The sequence below is a fragment of the Eurosta solidaginis genome, chromosome 3 (assembly GCF_040869045.1).
Source record: "Eurosta solidaginis isolate ZX-2024a chromosome 3, ASM4086904v1, whole genome shotgun sequence".
NCBI lineage: Eukaryota > Metazoa > Arthropoda > Insecta > Diptera > Tephritidae > Eurosta > Eurosta solidaginis.
Genome location: NC_090321.1, coordinates 144,068,013 through 144,084,516, shown reverse-complemented (window position 1 = coordinate 144,084,516; position 16,504 = coordinate 144,068,013). Strand labels below are relative to the sequence as shown.

General features: G+C 40.2%; 1 protein-coding gene across 9 annotated transcripts in view; it reads right to left on the bottom strand.

Moving 5' to 3' along the window:
* Nucleotides 1–16,504, bottom strand: part of LOC137244315 (sodium-dependent neutral amino acid transporter B(0)AT3) — a 598,031-nt gene that overhangs the window by 58,049 nt on the left and 523,478 nt on the right. For 8 of the 9 annotated variants that reach the window (XM_067773152.1, XM_067773153.1, XM_067773155.1 and 5 more), the window contains exons 6-8: nt 14,730–15,091; nt 14,493–14,655; nt 14,209–14,415 (exon numbers count right to left, since the gene is read on the bottom strand). In XM_067773152.1, coding sequence (XP_067629253.1) covers nt 14,209–14,415; nt 14,493–14,655; nt 14,730–15,091 — 732 coding nt within the window. Of the gene's footprint in view, nt 1–9,808; nt 9,878–14,208; nt 14,416–14,492; nt 14,656–14,729; nt 15,092–16,504 lie in introns of all 9 variants that reach the window. The other variant, XM_067773159.1, reaches the window with a different exon arrangement.

Sequence of the window (16,504 nt, the reverse complement as noted above, 5' to 3'; positions counted from 1 at the left end):
AATCGCAATAGAATATTTAAAAAAAAAAATCGGCACCTTTTTTGGGTAATTTGGTTTTTTTACAACTTGAGGACAATTTGAAAACAATTTGAAACGCCTTGGGCCATTTTATTTGAATTCATTGTTCATTATCAATTTTTTGAAAAAAATATGCAAAGTGAGCATATAAATTTATTATATAACTTTTCCTTTAGTGTTTTGTTTTAATAACTTGGTGAATTGGGTGATGGAAAGTCCGTGTTAAGCAAATATCGAAAACGCCGGTTTTTTTAAATAACTTTTGAACATTTAGAACGAGTTAAATTTCGCAATTAGTTTCTTATAACTGGCAGTTATGCGCATCCGTTGATACCACTTTCGACCATATCCGACCAATTGTCTACTTGAACAATAAATGGCATAAACAGTCTTAAACGAGTAGAAAATAGAAAACATCGCTTCCCACGGCAGTCGGTTCTATGTACCGGAGCGACTCGGGATTTTTCCCGACCAAGGACTGTCATTTCAGTGTGACCCCATTTAATTTGTTGCGTCCCTCCCACAAATTGTCATCCTCCCAGCAGCTCCTTGTAGCAGGACTGCTCCATACTCTCTTACTCCGGGAAGGCATCGAATCCAATCCGGGTCTTTTGTGGCTCCTTGCTGTTCACGCCCAAGGGCGTCCCGTAGTCTACGCCTAAGCGCCCCCACTACCTTCCAGCAGCCCGGCTGCTCAGCAAGCCACAACAAGTACCCGGTGCTGCTCGCGCCCCACGGCGCCAACAACTCAGACAGCTGATACCACTCATAACTACTACCTTCGTAGTAGAGTTGGTAGCAATGCTGAGCATCAGCCCCTGCCACGCCTTCTCCCCCCCCCCCCCCCCCTTTTTTTCCGGCAGCAATCGTGCAGGTCAGGGAAACAGACTCTTAGTCCCAAACTCCGTTTGTACCGTCTGCCAGCACAGAATATATAGGTTTGCGACATCCGCCCAATGCAGCTCCTGCCTTGGGTGGTGCCACTTTCCTAGATGTTCTGGTCTCCGCGACGGCAACCCCCCGACGGGTTTCATCGCGCCATGTTGCCAGGTCGCAAACCCAAATCCTCCGGGTACCCCAATGCTTGCCCAAGGACGCCCAGTCCCAGGGCCACAACAGCAATTGCGTCCTGGCCTTCCACAACCCAGGCGTAGTCACCCGTCACTTACCCCCCAGAGTGGCGGCGTCTCCCCTAATGCACTTCAGAATTCTGCAGTTAAACTGTAATGAACTAACTGGAAAGATTACGGAGATAGTCGATTTCATGAAGCGGCACAACATCCGCATTGCTGCGATTCAAGAAACTAAACTCACAGCAAGATCTGCATTGCAGACCTGCTCTGGGTATAATGTCCGCAGGAAAGACCGCGAGAGCGGAAATGGAGGCGGCCTCGCGTTTATCATACACCACTCTGTGCAATATTATATATTTTATCCTGGCATCGACCGCAGGGACAATGTCTTAGAACGCCAAGGCCTATCTGTCCGGTCAGGCGATGCAAACCTAGAAATCATCAACATCTACATCCCTCCTGCCACCTGTTGCCCCAGTGGATACAGCCCTAATATCAGGCCTTACTCACTGGCAACAATCGCATTATCTTAGGCGATTTCAATGCCCATTATGACCTATGACATTCAAACTTGCGGGCGGACAGTAGGGGTGAGATGTTGGCGGATCAAATAGAAGAAACGACGTTCTGCACAATAAACGGAGACGCCCCCACACGTACGGTAGGAAGCTTTCACAGCTCGCCAGATATCTCAATCGTTAGCGCAGAACTCGTAAACTGCGTCAACTGGCAGGCGATGGTAACTTTGGCATCCGACCACCTGCCCATACTTATTGCGCTCGAGCGTACCGCCGACTTCATCGTCACCGAAAAACGCACTTTCATAAACTTCAAAAAAGGAAAGTGGGAAGATTATAAATCTTTTACAGACAACCGCTTTGCTGCCCTCCCTATCCCGACTGATGCCCGCCAAGGGGAGCGTGCCTTCCGTAAAGTCATTGAAATGTAATCCGCCTCGGCACGTTTCATTCCCGCCGGGAGAATTCCCGAAATCCGGCCCACTTCCCGGCGGAGGCCGCAAACTTAGCGAGAGAACGTGACCTTATAAGACAGCTTGATCCAGGCGACCCCCAAATAAGGGATATAAACCAACGCATCATATTGCTTGTGGACGAACACAAGCGGGTGAAATGGGAGAAGCACCTAAGAGGTTGCACCTCTCTACCGGTGTGGGTAAACTTTGGTCCACCGTAAAGTCCCTATCGAATCCGACTAAGCACAAAGACAAAGTTTCCATCGCCTTTGGTGACAAAGTGCTGTCGGATGCGAAAAAATGCGCGAGCGCTTTCTGCCGACAATATATAATGCATCCTACGGTCGACAAAGATAGACGGAGAGCCAATAGACACGCACATAAACACAAATTCAGCGCGTCACCAATCACCATCACCGCTAAAGAGGTTGAGGACGCCATTGGTCACGCTAAACCATCCAAAGCAGTGGGCTCAGACGGCATAGCCATGCCGATGCTTAAAAGTCTAGGGAAAGAGGGTTTAAAATATTTAGCGCATGTCTTCAACCTGTCCCTTTCCACCATTGTCATACCCGAGAAATGGAAAATGGCCAAGGTGGTCCCGCTACTAAAGCCTGGGAAACCAGTTAACATAGGTGAGTCATATCGTCCGATATCTCTCCTATCGCCAGTGGCAAAGACGCTTGAAGCCATTTTGCTCCCTTATTTCCAAGCAAATTTGCAGCTAGCCCCTCATCAGCATGGCTTCAGAAAACTCCATAGCACTACCACCGCGCTAAATGCAATTAGCACCCAGATAAATTGCGGTTTAAATCAATACCCCCACCAAAGAAGAGTACTCGTAGCGCTAGACCTATCAAAAGCTTTTGATACGATCAACCATGGCTCGTTACTGCAAGACCTGGAAGGGTCTACCCTTCCCCTATGTCTTCAAAGGTGGACCGCAATTTATCTGGGTGGTCGGCAGGCATCGATGCAATTTAGAAACGAAACATCAAAACCAAGGAGGATTAAACAAGGGGTGCCACAGGGTGGTGTCCTATCCCCACTCTTGTTTAATTTCTACATATCTAAGCTACCTTCACCACCGGAAGGAGTCGCAATCGTTTCCTACGCCGATGACTGCACAATAATGGCCACAGGCCCAGGCCCAAAGATCGATGCGCTATGCAATAAAATAAACGGCTATCTCCCTGATCGCTCCCGTTTTTTCGCCTCGCGAAACCTGGCATTACCACCGACTAAATCTTGCGCGACCTTATTTACAACATGGACGTCCAAATGTCGACCATCTTGAACATCCACGTCGATGGCACTACGCTACCGACTGTCCTACACCCCAAAATCTTGGGTGTGACGTTTGATCAGGATCTACATTTTGGTGAGCACGCAGCCGCAATTGTTCCGAGAATTCAGGGCCGTAACAAAATCCCAAATCCCTCGCTGGCAGTACCTGGGGAAAAGATAAAGAAACGCTCATGACTACATACAAAGCAATTAGCCAGCCGATTACGTGCTACGCGTCACCCATATGGTCGCCAAGCCTAAAAATTACCCACTGGAAGAACCTACAGGCCTGCCAAAATACTGCTCTCAGAATCGCCACGGGCTGTCTTGTTATGGCCCCAGAACACCATCTGCTTAATGAGGCGAGAATACTCCCCATTAGGGAGAGAAATGAGATGCTGACCAAACAGTTCCTGTTGAATACCCAGAAACCTGCGCATCCCAACAGACATCTGATCGATGAACCAGCACCGCCTAGGGGCTTAAGGAGTTATCTCCGTAAGCATTTTGAGGAAATACGGCACCTGAGAACCCAGCCGTATGAAGCGAAAAAACACATGCAGGTCCTTGGTGAACTCCATAAACAGGCGTCGGTACTTAGAGAAAAGTTTCCAAAACTCGCGGAAGAGGAACGCATACTCCCCAGGGAAACGCGTGTTACTCTTGCTCAACTTCGTTCTGGATACTGTAACAGGTTAAACTCTTACCTATCCAGAATCAACCCCGACATACAAAATGTATGCCACGCTTGCAATGTGTCCCCACATAACACCAACCATCTCTTTAATTGTAATGTGGAACCAACGCCTCTAACACCCCTTTCCTTATGGTCCACCCCTGTTGAAACGGCAAGTTTCGTTGGACTCCCGTTAGAGGATATTGATGACAATTTGTGATCGGTTGCGGCTATTAGGTTGGGAGAGCATTGCTACAACAACAACAACAGCAACAGTAGAAAATATAGTAACGTGCAGGACGCCGCCGTCGCCGCCGCCGCGCCAATATATTTGACTTTCGGCGGCGGCGTGCGCAAAACGACCCTACTCGGCGGCGGCGGCGGCGTTTATCGGTGGTGTATATCTCTAATATACATATATATCATAGGGGCGTCACAAATTGCCAGATTGTAGTAAAAAATTATAAAGTTTTTGTTTACACACCTATAAATTCAAAACGAGTGGATCGATTGGAATATTTCCTCTTTGCAGTAAAACTATGAAATATTTACTTTTGTTCTGCATAAAAAATACTTTATTCCCTTCTAATATGAGCAAAATTGTTTAAACAAAAGTTACATTTTTCAAAGAAAAATCCAGGGCGTGGGTTTGTTCGCTGTGAACTGTGCGACCAAACTTGCGTTGAGTGGGACATTATACTTCACATACGCATGTTTTTACATAATATTCGCTAGCGTTATTTAACTTCGGGAGTACATTTATAGATATACATGGATGTATGTATGTATTCTCATTTCATATCAGCTTGATATATGTGTATACATATTGCAACGAATGTTGTGAAATCCTGCTTATTATTGCACTTTCTGCTAACGTTCGAATCGCTAAACTGTTGAGTAAATCACTCCAATATTCAGTATTGCAAACTGGTCTTTATTTAGATTACTTTGGGAGTAGTACTTCACAATTATACTTCACAACTAATAGCGTGTTTAAATCAAACTGATTACTGATTACTCAGCTGCTGCTTCTATACTCTCTGTTGCCTCGTCCGCATATTTCTACTAAGGTCTAGACCACAGATAACCATTTCAATTTTTTTGGCTGTGTGAGTAAAACTAAAATCATCTTATTGGTTGTGGTTTAGTTGTTGATGAAAAATCAATAAGGTAAGACGTATGCAGGCATGTTTGTTAACACACAAAAAGTAATTCGTAAATATGCCCTATAAATACTACCTTATTGCTTGAGTCTAAGGAAAAATAAAAAAAAAATAATTGCTAACATTAAACCATGAAAACATTCTGCGCATGAGCGTTTGTTTGCAAAATATCTTTTCGCAAATCCGCAAATAAACAACAGCCTCATCCGATGTTGCTACTCTGCTTGTTCAGCGACAACTTAATTCGAATAAAGACGAAAGAGCATAGTAATACGTATGAAGTGGCGCCAATAATTATTCAACTAAATGGTTATGCCTGGTCTAGACTTTTCGCCTTCTAGAACTGCTGAATCTCCTGCTTGATAATTGAGCTATATGCGTGTGTTTGTGTGAGTAACAACTTCGGCTGATGACTACATGTGTGTGTGTGTGATATGTCTTCGTCGACTTCTACATAAGTGTTGCTAATTTTAATGTGTACATGTTCATAAGAGTGGCTGCTTCATGTTTTTGTTATTGCGTGATTACTTACTAACAGCCTAGTGATGTCAACATTCGCCACAATATTTATGCGTGTTGCCAGGTTCATGCAACGTAAACGGTTAAGAATCCATACACCATTTGAAAAATACTCTTTCGTTAAAAAATTTAAACATTTCGCAAAAATTCTTAAACAAAAGTTTTATTTTTTGGTATGTTTGTATGTATATGCTAATGTAGTTCTACTAAGGAGATTTAATCTATCTATCTCTATACATATAAAGAAGGATGTATGTTTGTATACAGCTTATGGAATCCGAAAAACTCCCTGATTTTATTCAAATTTTCAGGGCCGCTTCATGGTAAACCGAATAGTGTTCCTGTGAAGCTGTTTCTCGGAAAGGGGGCCAGGGACCGATGTTTTCGAACAAATTTTATTCATGGTTCGATTTGCCTGAAATTTGGTATATACTACAAACGTATCCATTTGCCTAAATTAGTATTTACGAAACTTGTTTTCCCGGAAGTGGACCAGGGAATTTGGTTTCCACGCAAAACTTATACGGTTGTGCAAATTGACGTTGAGCAACACCATCAGCTCCGTCACAATTAGGGTGGACCTCTACTAGCCGTTCGAGACAAAAGGAGGTTTCAGACAGGGTGACCAACTATCGTGCGATTTCTTTAATTTGATGGTGAATACAATTTTACCAGCTGAAGATATTAACTGATCTGGAAAATTTTCTATAAAAGCGTGCAATTACTGGCGTATGCTGATGACATTGATATCATCGGTCCGAACACCTGCGCCGCTGGCTAGGCCATGTTATTCCAATGAAAGATGACGCTCCGGCTAAGATAGTATATTTATCGGAACTCGCCTATGGAAGCAGGGGAAGAGGGCAACCCCCACTCCGCTGGAATGACGAGCTAGAAAACGATTTAAACTACCTTGGTGTATTATTATTGGCGCCACTTTTTTTTGGGGAAAGGGACCAGAGACCGACTGGCACTAGGAAACGGAGAGGGGCTTTGACTGGGACTTGGACTTTTGGGCTGGAACTGGAATAAGGGATTGACAAGAGTAAGAGCTAGAGAGAAGATAAAAGAGTGACGGAGAAAAGATGAAGTTAGACGTAGACAGAGCATAAAAGAAGTGACGAAAAAGACCGAGAGGAAACAAGTAAGGAAGGCTAAGTTCGGATGTAACCGAATATTACATATTCAGCTGAGAGCTTTGGAGACAAAATAAGTGAAAATCACCATGTAGGAAAATTAACCTAGGGTAACCCTGGAAAGTGTTTGTAAGGGAGTGGGCCATAGTTCTATAGGTGGACGCCATTTCGGGATATTACCATAAAGGTGGGCCAGGAGTGACTCTTGAATGCATTTGTACGATATGGGTATCAAATGAAGGGTGTTAATGAGTATTTTAAAAGGGAGTGGGCCTTAGTTTTATAGGTGGACGCCATTTCGGGATATCGCCATAAAAGTGGACCAGGGGTGACTCTAGAATGTGTTTGTACGATATGGGTATCAAACGAAAGGTGTTAATGAGTATTTTAAAAGGGAGTGGGCCATAGTTCTATAAGTGGACGCCATTTCGGGATATCGCCCTAAAGGCGGACCAGGGGTGACTCTAGAATGTGTTTGTACGATATGGGTATCAAACGAAAGGTGCTAATGAGTATTTTAAATGGGAGTGGGCCTTAGTTCTATAGGTGGACGCCTTTTCGAGATAATGCCACAAAGGTGGACCGCGGGTGACTCTAGAATGCGTTTGTACGATATGGGTATCAAATGAAAGGTGTTAATGAGTATTTTAAAAGGGAGTGGGCCATAGTTTTATAGGTGGACGCCATTTCGGGATATCGCCATAAAGGTGAACCAGGGGTGACTCTAGAATGCGTTTGTACGATATGGGTATCAAATGAAAAGTGTTAATGTGTATTTTTAAAGGGAGTGGGCCTTAGTTCTATAGGTGGATGCCATTTCGGGATATCGCCCTAAAGGTGGACCAGGGGTGACTCTAGAATGTGTTTGTACGATATGGGTATCAAACGAAAGGTGCTAATGAGTATTTTAAATGGGAGTGGGGCTTAGTTCTATAGGTGGACGCCTTTTCGAGATAATGCCACAAAGGTGGACCGCGGGTGACTCTAGAATGCGTTTGTACGATATGGGTATCAAATTAAAGGTTTTAATGAGGGTTTTAAAGAGGAATGGCCCTTAGTTGTATATGTGAAGGCGTTTTCGAGATATCGACCAAAATGTGGACCAGGGTGACCCAGAACAGCATCTGTCGGGTACCGCTAATTTATTTATATATGTAATACCACGAGCAGTATTCCTGCCAAGATTCCAAGGGCTTTTGATTTCGCCCTGCAAAAGTTTTTCATTATCTTCTACTTAATATGGTAGGTGTAACACCCATGTTACAAAGTTTTTTCTAAAGTTAAATTTTGCGTCAATAAACCAATCCAATTACCATGTTTCATCCCTTTTTTCATATTTGGTATAGAATTATGGCATTTTTTTCATTTTTCGTAATTTTCGATATCGAAAAAGTGGGCGTGGTCATAGTCGGATTTCGGCCATTTTTTATACCAAGATAAAGTGAGTTCAGATAAGTATGTGAACTAAGTTTAGTAAAGATATATCGATTTTTGCTAAGGTTATCGTGTTAACGGCCGAACGGAAGGACAGACGATCGACTGTGTAAAAAAACTGGGCGTGGCTTCAACCGGTTTCGCCCATTTTCACAGAAAACAGTTATCCTCATAGAATCTATGCCCCTACAAAATTTCACGAGGATTGGTAAATTTTTGTTCGACTTATGGCATTAAAAGTATTCTAGACAAATTAAATGAAAAAGGGCGGAGCCACGCCCATTTTGAAATTTTATTTTATTTTTGTATTTTGTTGCACCATATCATTACTGGAGTTGAATTTTGACATAATTTACTTATATACTGTAAAGATATTAAATTTTTTGTCGAAATTATATTTTTTTTAAATTGGGCGTGTTCGTCATCCGATTTCCCAAATTTTTATTTAGTACACATATAGTAATAGGAGTAACGTGCCTGACAAATTTCATCATGATATCTTCAGCGACTGCCAAATTACAGCTTGCAAAACTTTTAAATTACCTTCTTTTAAAATTGGGCGGTGCCACGCCCATTGTCCAAAATTTTACTAAGTTTTTATTTTGCGTCATAAGCTGAACCCACCTACCAAGTTTCATCGCTTTAACCGTCTTTGATAATGAATTATCACACTTTTTCGATTTTTCGAAATTTTCGATATCGAAAAAGTGGGCGTGGTTGTAGTCCGATTTCGTTCATTTTAAATAGCGATCTGATATGAGTGCCCAGGAACCAACATACCAAATTTCATCTATATACCCCAAAATTTACTCAAGTTATCGTGTTAACGGACAGACGGACGGACGGATATGGCTCAATCAAATTTTTTTGCGATACTGATGATTTTGATATATGGAAGTCTATACCTATCTCGACTCCTTTATACCTGTACAACCAACCTATATAAAAAGAGGCCCATAGAAGGAGAAAGGCAGAGAGAGGAGTGAATAAAAGGACAAGAAAAAATGGTAGAGGGAGGAAGAGGTAAAAACTTCTTAAAACGTATGCAGATAGAACAAAGTTAGGGCAGAACAACATCTGCTGAGCCTGCTAGTATATACATATATAAGTTAAAATTTTAAAGTATGTTTTAAGGAAAAACATGGTAAGAGCTTGATAGAAATAAAACTCAGAATACTCATCAATGTGAGTATACAAAAACGTTCCCTATAAAAATACCAAGAGATTAAATTTGTCATTGACGACTATAGTTTTCTGATATGAACATAAACATTTAGTTATCGAACCTGTTTTAATAAATCTTGTCTTATTTTATTTATATTTTAGGTTTATTGAATAATAATTAAGATTCAATTTCAAACTTTTTCAAATAGAGCGATAGCCGTTGTTAAATGCAACAGCCTTTCACCACTTTGGTTTTACTAAAAAATTTGGTGTATGCAATCATCTAATGTTTTAGGTTTAAAGAACTCTACATGGGCAAAAAAATGCTGATACTCAGAAGACTCAATGTGCATCTTAAAACTTACATCAAAGTCACCAATAGTAAACCGTGTCGCTGAGAGTGAGTTTTGCGGAGGCATGTCCGGACTTGTAACCTAATTTCACAATTTTGACGACGTGTATTAGTTACGATTTGCATTAGTCACAGTGAAAGCATTAAATAACAAAAATACAAAATATTTGTGAAATGTTAAGTGAGTTTCTGATTTAAAACATAATCGATAACAATAACAATTACTACGACAAAATATGCAGGAAATGATAAGAAGCACACTAATATTTGTGCAATTATATTACTTATAAAATTATATACATTAAATATAAATTGGCGGATCCAGAGAGGCATTTTTGGGGGAACTTCACGAAAAAAGTCTGATTTTTTCGATAGCCATCGACTTTGTAGATGGTAGTGTCTAGCGATTTTTTTTATATCCTATTTAAGGCAACCGAAAAAATCGGTAGTCTCAACCGAAAAAAAATAAAGTTAGCATTGCTTATCAATTCATTGGTCTATACGTCAGCCTATTTTCCGTGAGGTCATTATGTAGAGGAATTTTTTGTAATGAATATTAGCAAACTACTTCTTTTGACCGCGACTAATACAACTGTAAAAAAAGTTTATTTAAAAAAATATATATAATTCTATGATAATTCAATAATCCGCCATTTATAAAGCTACACTACTAAATTGTATACTACTACTAAGGCCAAACGATTTTTTGTTTTAAATCTTTGCATCGACTTCATACACGGTTGAATATATTATCTATAACCACCTTTCCTTTTGAAAATCGGTTGATTACCGCGCCCACTTTCTATATAAAAATTAAAAAAAAAATTTCGCGGTGACATTGTTCATAAAAATACTTTTACACAGCAATTTCAGATAATAATTAGGACGATCGACTTCGCTCTTTCCCGAAATGTTTTCATATCCAGCTCAAAGTTTAAACATTAAAAAATTCGAAATACGGCACAGAAAACGTAAAATGTTACCCAAAATTTGGCGACATACGGAAGGTTTCTGGTAACCAATATTCAGAGAGGGTTTAAATTCTAGAGGGAAGTCGTTAACGTCAACGAAGGTCATAATATTCCACCTGCTCTTCACAGTAATTGCTACTGGTACATTCTATGCTTTGTAATTTCTACATATCTAAGCTACCTTCACCACCGGAAGGAGTCACAATCGTTTCCTACGCCGATGACTGCACAATAATGGCCACAGGCCCAGGCCCAAAGATCGATGAGCTATGCAATAAAATAAACGGCTATCTCCCTGATCTCTCCAGTTTTTTCGCCTCGCGAAACCTGGCATTGTCACCGACTAAATCTTCCGCGACCTTATTTACAACATGGACGCCCCAAATGTCGACCATATTGAACATCCACGTCGATGGCACTACGCTACCGACTGTCCTACACCCCAAAATCTTGGGTGTGACGTTTGATCAGGATCTACATTTTGGTGCGCACGCAACCGCAATTGTTCCAAGAATTCAGAGCCGTAATAAAATCCTCAAATCCCTTGCTGGCAGTACCTGGGGAAAAGATAAAGAAACGCTCTTGACCACATACAAAGCAATTAGCCAGCCGATTACGTGCTACGCGTCACCCATATGGTCGCCAAGCCTAAAAACCACCCACTGGAAGAAACTACAGGCCTGCCAAAATACTGCTCTCAGAATCGCCACGGGCTGTCTTCTTATGTCCCCAGAACACCATCTGCATAATGAGGCGAGAATACTCCCCATCAGGGAGAGAAATGAGATGCTGACCAAACAGTTTCTGTTGAATACCCAGAAATCTGGGCATCCCAACAGACATCTGATTGACGAACCAGCACCGCCTAGGGGCCTAAGGAGTCATCTCCGTAAGCATTTTGAGGAAATACGGCACCTGAGAACCCAGCCGTACGAAGCGGAAAAACACAAGCAGGTCCTTGGTGAACTCCATAGACAGGCGTCGGACCTTTATGTCGGGAATTGCCCGGTGAATCCAGTACTTGAAGAAAAATATCCAGAACTCGCAGAGGAGGAACGCATACTCCCCAGGGAAACGCGTGTCACTCTTGCTCAACTTCGTTCTGGATACTGTAACAGGTTAAACTCTTACCTATCCAGAATCAACCCCGACATACAAAATGTATGCCCTGCTTGCAATGTGTCCCCACATGACACCAACCATCTCTTTAATTGTAATGTGGAACCAACGCCTCTAACACCCCTTTCCTTATGGTCCACCCCTGTTGAAACGGCAAGTTTCCTTGGACTCCCGTTAGAGGATATTGATGACAATTTGTGATCGGTCGCGGCTATTAGTTGGGGCGAGCATAGCTACAACAACAACAACACGCTTGGTACGGGAAAAATCGAATACATTTCTTTAATTTTTAGACATTAACTAAAGAAAAAATATATATTGGTTAAAAATAAATTGTTTTTACGGGACACGTAGGAAATTCAGTTTGCAAATTTCTATTTATAATATATAACGTAGCATTCTCCGCTTACCACAACGAAATTCCGGTGCTAAGCAACATTAAAAATGTATAAACAAGTTTTCTCAATTAAAAAGCTTTTTCTAAGTATTTTTTCGAGTGTATTTCTGTTATGGAAAGATTCTCAATGAAAATTCATCTTCCTTAGCAAATTTCGTTCGTTTTGTAAGAAAAATTCAAAGAAGCACGACGGAAATTGAAAAAAAAGCTCGGCCTAAATTCTCTTCGGAGATGTATCGCGCTTCATCTATACATATAAAATTCAAATTATGTATGCATGCAGGTAAAGATCGGGTTGTGTCCTAAATGGATCGACCGATCACAACCAAATTTGCACAACCCACTAGAAACCTTCCAAGAAGGGCCATAGGCTAAAAATAATTTCCATATATAAAAGGGGCGTGGCACCTTCCATACAAATGGAATATTTAGTACTGCATAACTCTGAAGGTATTCGCGCTAGAACATTGAAATTCAGTAAGGAGTTATATGAGATAAATCCCTAAAATGTGGTGGGAAGGAGAAGGGGGCGTGGTAGGATAATGAAAATTGGTAAGGAGCTATTTGACGTTAAGTTCTAACACCTCCACTAAAACATGGAATTGGGGAAAAGCGGGCGTGATACCTTCCCAAGAAATGAGATTTTTCAGAACTATAGCTGCCGTACAAACTTAGGTTATCTTAACAGCTAAGGTTCGACTATAGACTTCAGTTTGGCTGTTATTCCGTTTGGACGTTTAGTAATCTGCCGCCGTTAAAATTTGTTGTTGACTTCTGTCTGTCTACATCTTCTATATCTATATAAAATTCAAACAAACGATACAGCTTATCAAACCATTGACACAGTCGTGGAAGAATCGGAAGCTCTGCATTATCCGGTTGAGTTTCTTAACTCCTTGGAGCCATCCTCCTCATCGATTGATCCTTAAAATGTAATGGGACACAATGGATCACAAAACTTTTACCGAATGTCATTGAAGCAATGATTTTATCTGGAAATTTCGAAAACAACAAAGTTTTCGGACCAAGGATTCCATTAATACCGACAGATATGCCTTTTAATTTTAAACGCTTCCAATTTCCTATTAGGTTAGCCTTCGCATTGTCTATCAATAAGGCTCAAGGACATTAGCTGTAGTAGGAGTCAATCTTACCAACTCATGTTTCACCCATGGCCAATTATAGGTAGCCTGCTCCAGAGTTGGCTCATCGAAAAATCTTTTTATTTATACTCCAAGTAGTATTATAAAAAATATTGTATATCCTATGGTTTCAGCAGTACCTAAATACATCGCAAATACACCACCTTAAAACAAGTTTAAAATGTGTGTTATTTATTTTGCATATTTTTATAGAAACGTGAGATGAAACCCACGGGCATAAGCTGATATTTTATATAGGAAAATTGATGTAATGGTTATTTAAGAAAGTGTTTATACATGGAAATTTACTCAAATTTAGCTATGTATATTCACATACATATTCCAGGTACAAGCTTGGTATTTTTTCAGAAATTAACATTCTGAGTTTTTTCAGCTTATCAGTAAAAATGAACAAAAAATTAACAATTTTCCATGGAAAGCTCGTCATTGCACTTCTAAGCCAGATATTTTTTTATTCGCCACACGTCAGCAAAATACGTTTAAGCACTAGTGGTCGTGGCTACCAATGTGCCAAAAATGAAATAAACACTCAAAAAAAACAAAAACAAAACTAGAGGGACTTTTTGCAGTATGCAAAGAAATTATTATATACATTTTTATATTCACGAAGGAAATTTTCAATGCATATTAGGAGCTTTATTGTTTGGAGAAGAAGTTCCTATGGAAAAAAAATTATTTGAGTGTTGAATTGATATCTGTGTCACAGATTTACAGTTCACCCCTCGTGGATCCGCCACTGAAATATATTTTTATTTAAATTCACCTCGTCATCATCGTTATCGATCATTTCTTTTGTTGAGGCTGTGGTTTCGTTGCGTCTTATTGAACCCTGGTGGATATCCAAGTCCACCTTGAGGCACTGGAAGCTGCGCATTAAGAATACGATTGGCATTGGTAACACCCCTGCGAGAATCATGGCTAAAGCAATACCCATTACCCAAGGTGGATAATTTGCTTGTTGAATAGAACCCTAAAAGAGATTTTAAATAAATTTACCCCTTGTTTTTGTTTACTCTTTGTATGTTTGTTTTCAGTTATACTCATTACCAGTTGTGCATTCCAGGCTCCGTAAGTTGGATTTTTGATTACCATAAAAACAATAGATGATACCAAAATCGCCACCATAATGACTGGCCCAATATAACGCCAGGTCAACTGCCAGTATATGCCAGGCCGGTATCCGGTCATTTGATATATATCCTCAGTAAATCTGTATATAAAGTTAATATTAATCAATATTTATCAACACTTTATTTGAAGAGTCTTATTAAGTAATTCACATACCTTTCATGTCCATATATGTAGACGACAGCAATAGTTTCCATTAATGCGACCACAACCAAGCCAATAGTTCCTGCAAATGAATCAAACATCTTGAGCCAATATTCGCCAGCACCTGTACAAAAGATGAAACCGACAATGAAGCAGAAGAGACACACTACTCCAGTCACATGTTGTTTCTTAACCCGCTTTATGATATCAATATCAAATAGGGTGCACAGCATCCCCTCAAGTATCCCTATTTGAGAGCCAAGTCCAAGGGAAAGGAGCATTGTAAAGAATAAAACTGCCCAAAATGGCGCCCCAGGCAGCTCCACGATGGCCTGCGTAATGACAATAAAGGCAAGGCCAGTACCCTCAGCAGCCTGCAAGAAATAGAACAAATTAATTAATAAAAACATACACAGTGATAGATCCGCAAAAAATGTATTTCTTGTTTTAATTTTATATAATATAAAGTAAACGGATATTCTTTCTCAATGTTGTTCTTTCCTCAATGTTGTACACCAAACTCGTAAACTCGGAAAATTCGTTAGACAGATTAAGCTTTTTCTTAGCAGGGCCCTCCTATTGAGTGCGAGCAGAAACTGTAGCTCCTATTGTGCTGAAATAACCTTAATTGACAGCTCTTCAACAGAATCGTTCAAGCATGAACAAAACTGCAATGCCAATTTGGAATTATATACAGGTGAAATAATGAACTTTCTCTGATATATCAAGTACTAATGTATCTAATATTCCACATTACCCTCCATATAAGATACAGTTTAAATAACGCCCTAAAACGCATTAATTCAAGGCAATTTGACGTAATATAATTCTGTGAATTCCGAATGGGGCGTTTTTGTAAAATATTTTGAGAAGGGCATTTTCAAACTGGCAGCCGAAATAGGGTGAAATTAAGGGAAGAAGCCATTCTCCCGTTTTATCATTTTACAGTAAAACTTTGTCATAATAACAGATAAATTCCTTTATTCCCAATATTAATTTTTGAATTTTAAATATTGGTTGGCTATAAAATTAAAAAAGAAAAGAAATGTGTCGTCAAAGCTATCGTAAAAATAATATTCGATAAATTAATAATTTGAAAAATTATAATTGCAATGGATTGCAACTATTGAAGAATAATCAGTTAATTGAAATTTTATGCTTTACACGAAGTTATTTAATTTGATTATAAAGTCAACAGATAAATGGATTTATACCCGTCTTCGAATTCGTATCATCAGATTCCTTAGCATGTACATCACTAATCACCTGATCCACAGATCATATTTTGGGCGGGCATACGCCGCTTATGATGACTGAAACGTCATCCAAAGTTTGAGTAGCCGAACCGCCTAACAATTGGCTGGTGTCCGTGTTCTCAGCAATGGTGATCATAACAAATTCGATCTAGTACATTATACGAGTGAGTTGCAGGACGATGCCTCCGTAATGAGGTCTTTGCGGGGACCTCGAAGTCAGTAAACATAAATACGATTTTTTGGAATACGGTGATATTACCCAAGGAAACAACTATAAAGGACCTGGTCCATAACTAAGGATTGGATCGAGTGTTATCCTAGCTCCCCTGTAAAGAACCTGGTCCAAAGATAAGGATTGGATTGAGTATTACCTTAGCTCTCCAGCCGCATTTATTTAAGCATTAAAATGCCCGACTTGATTTGAGAATAAATACAAACACCTGGTTTAAGTCTAAATTCAAGAATAATTTTTTTTGGCTCATCGCCAGCTTTTATATGTTTACAGTCAAATTCTTAATTCTATTCATTAAT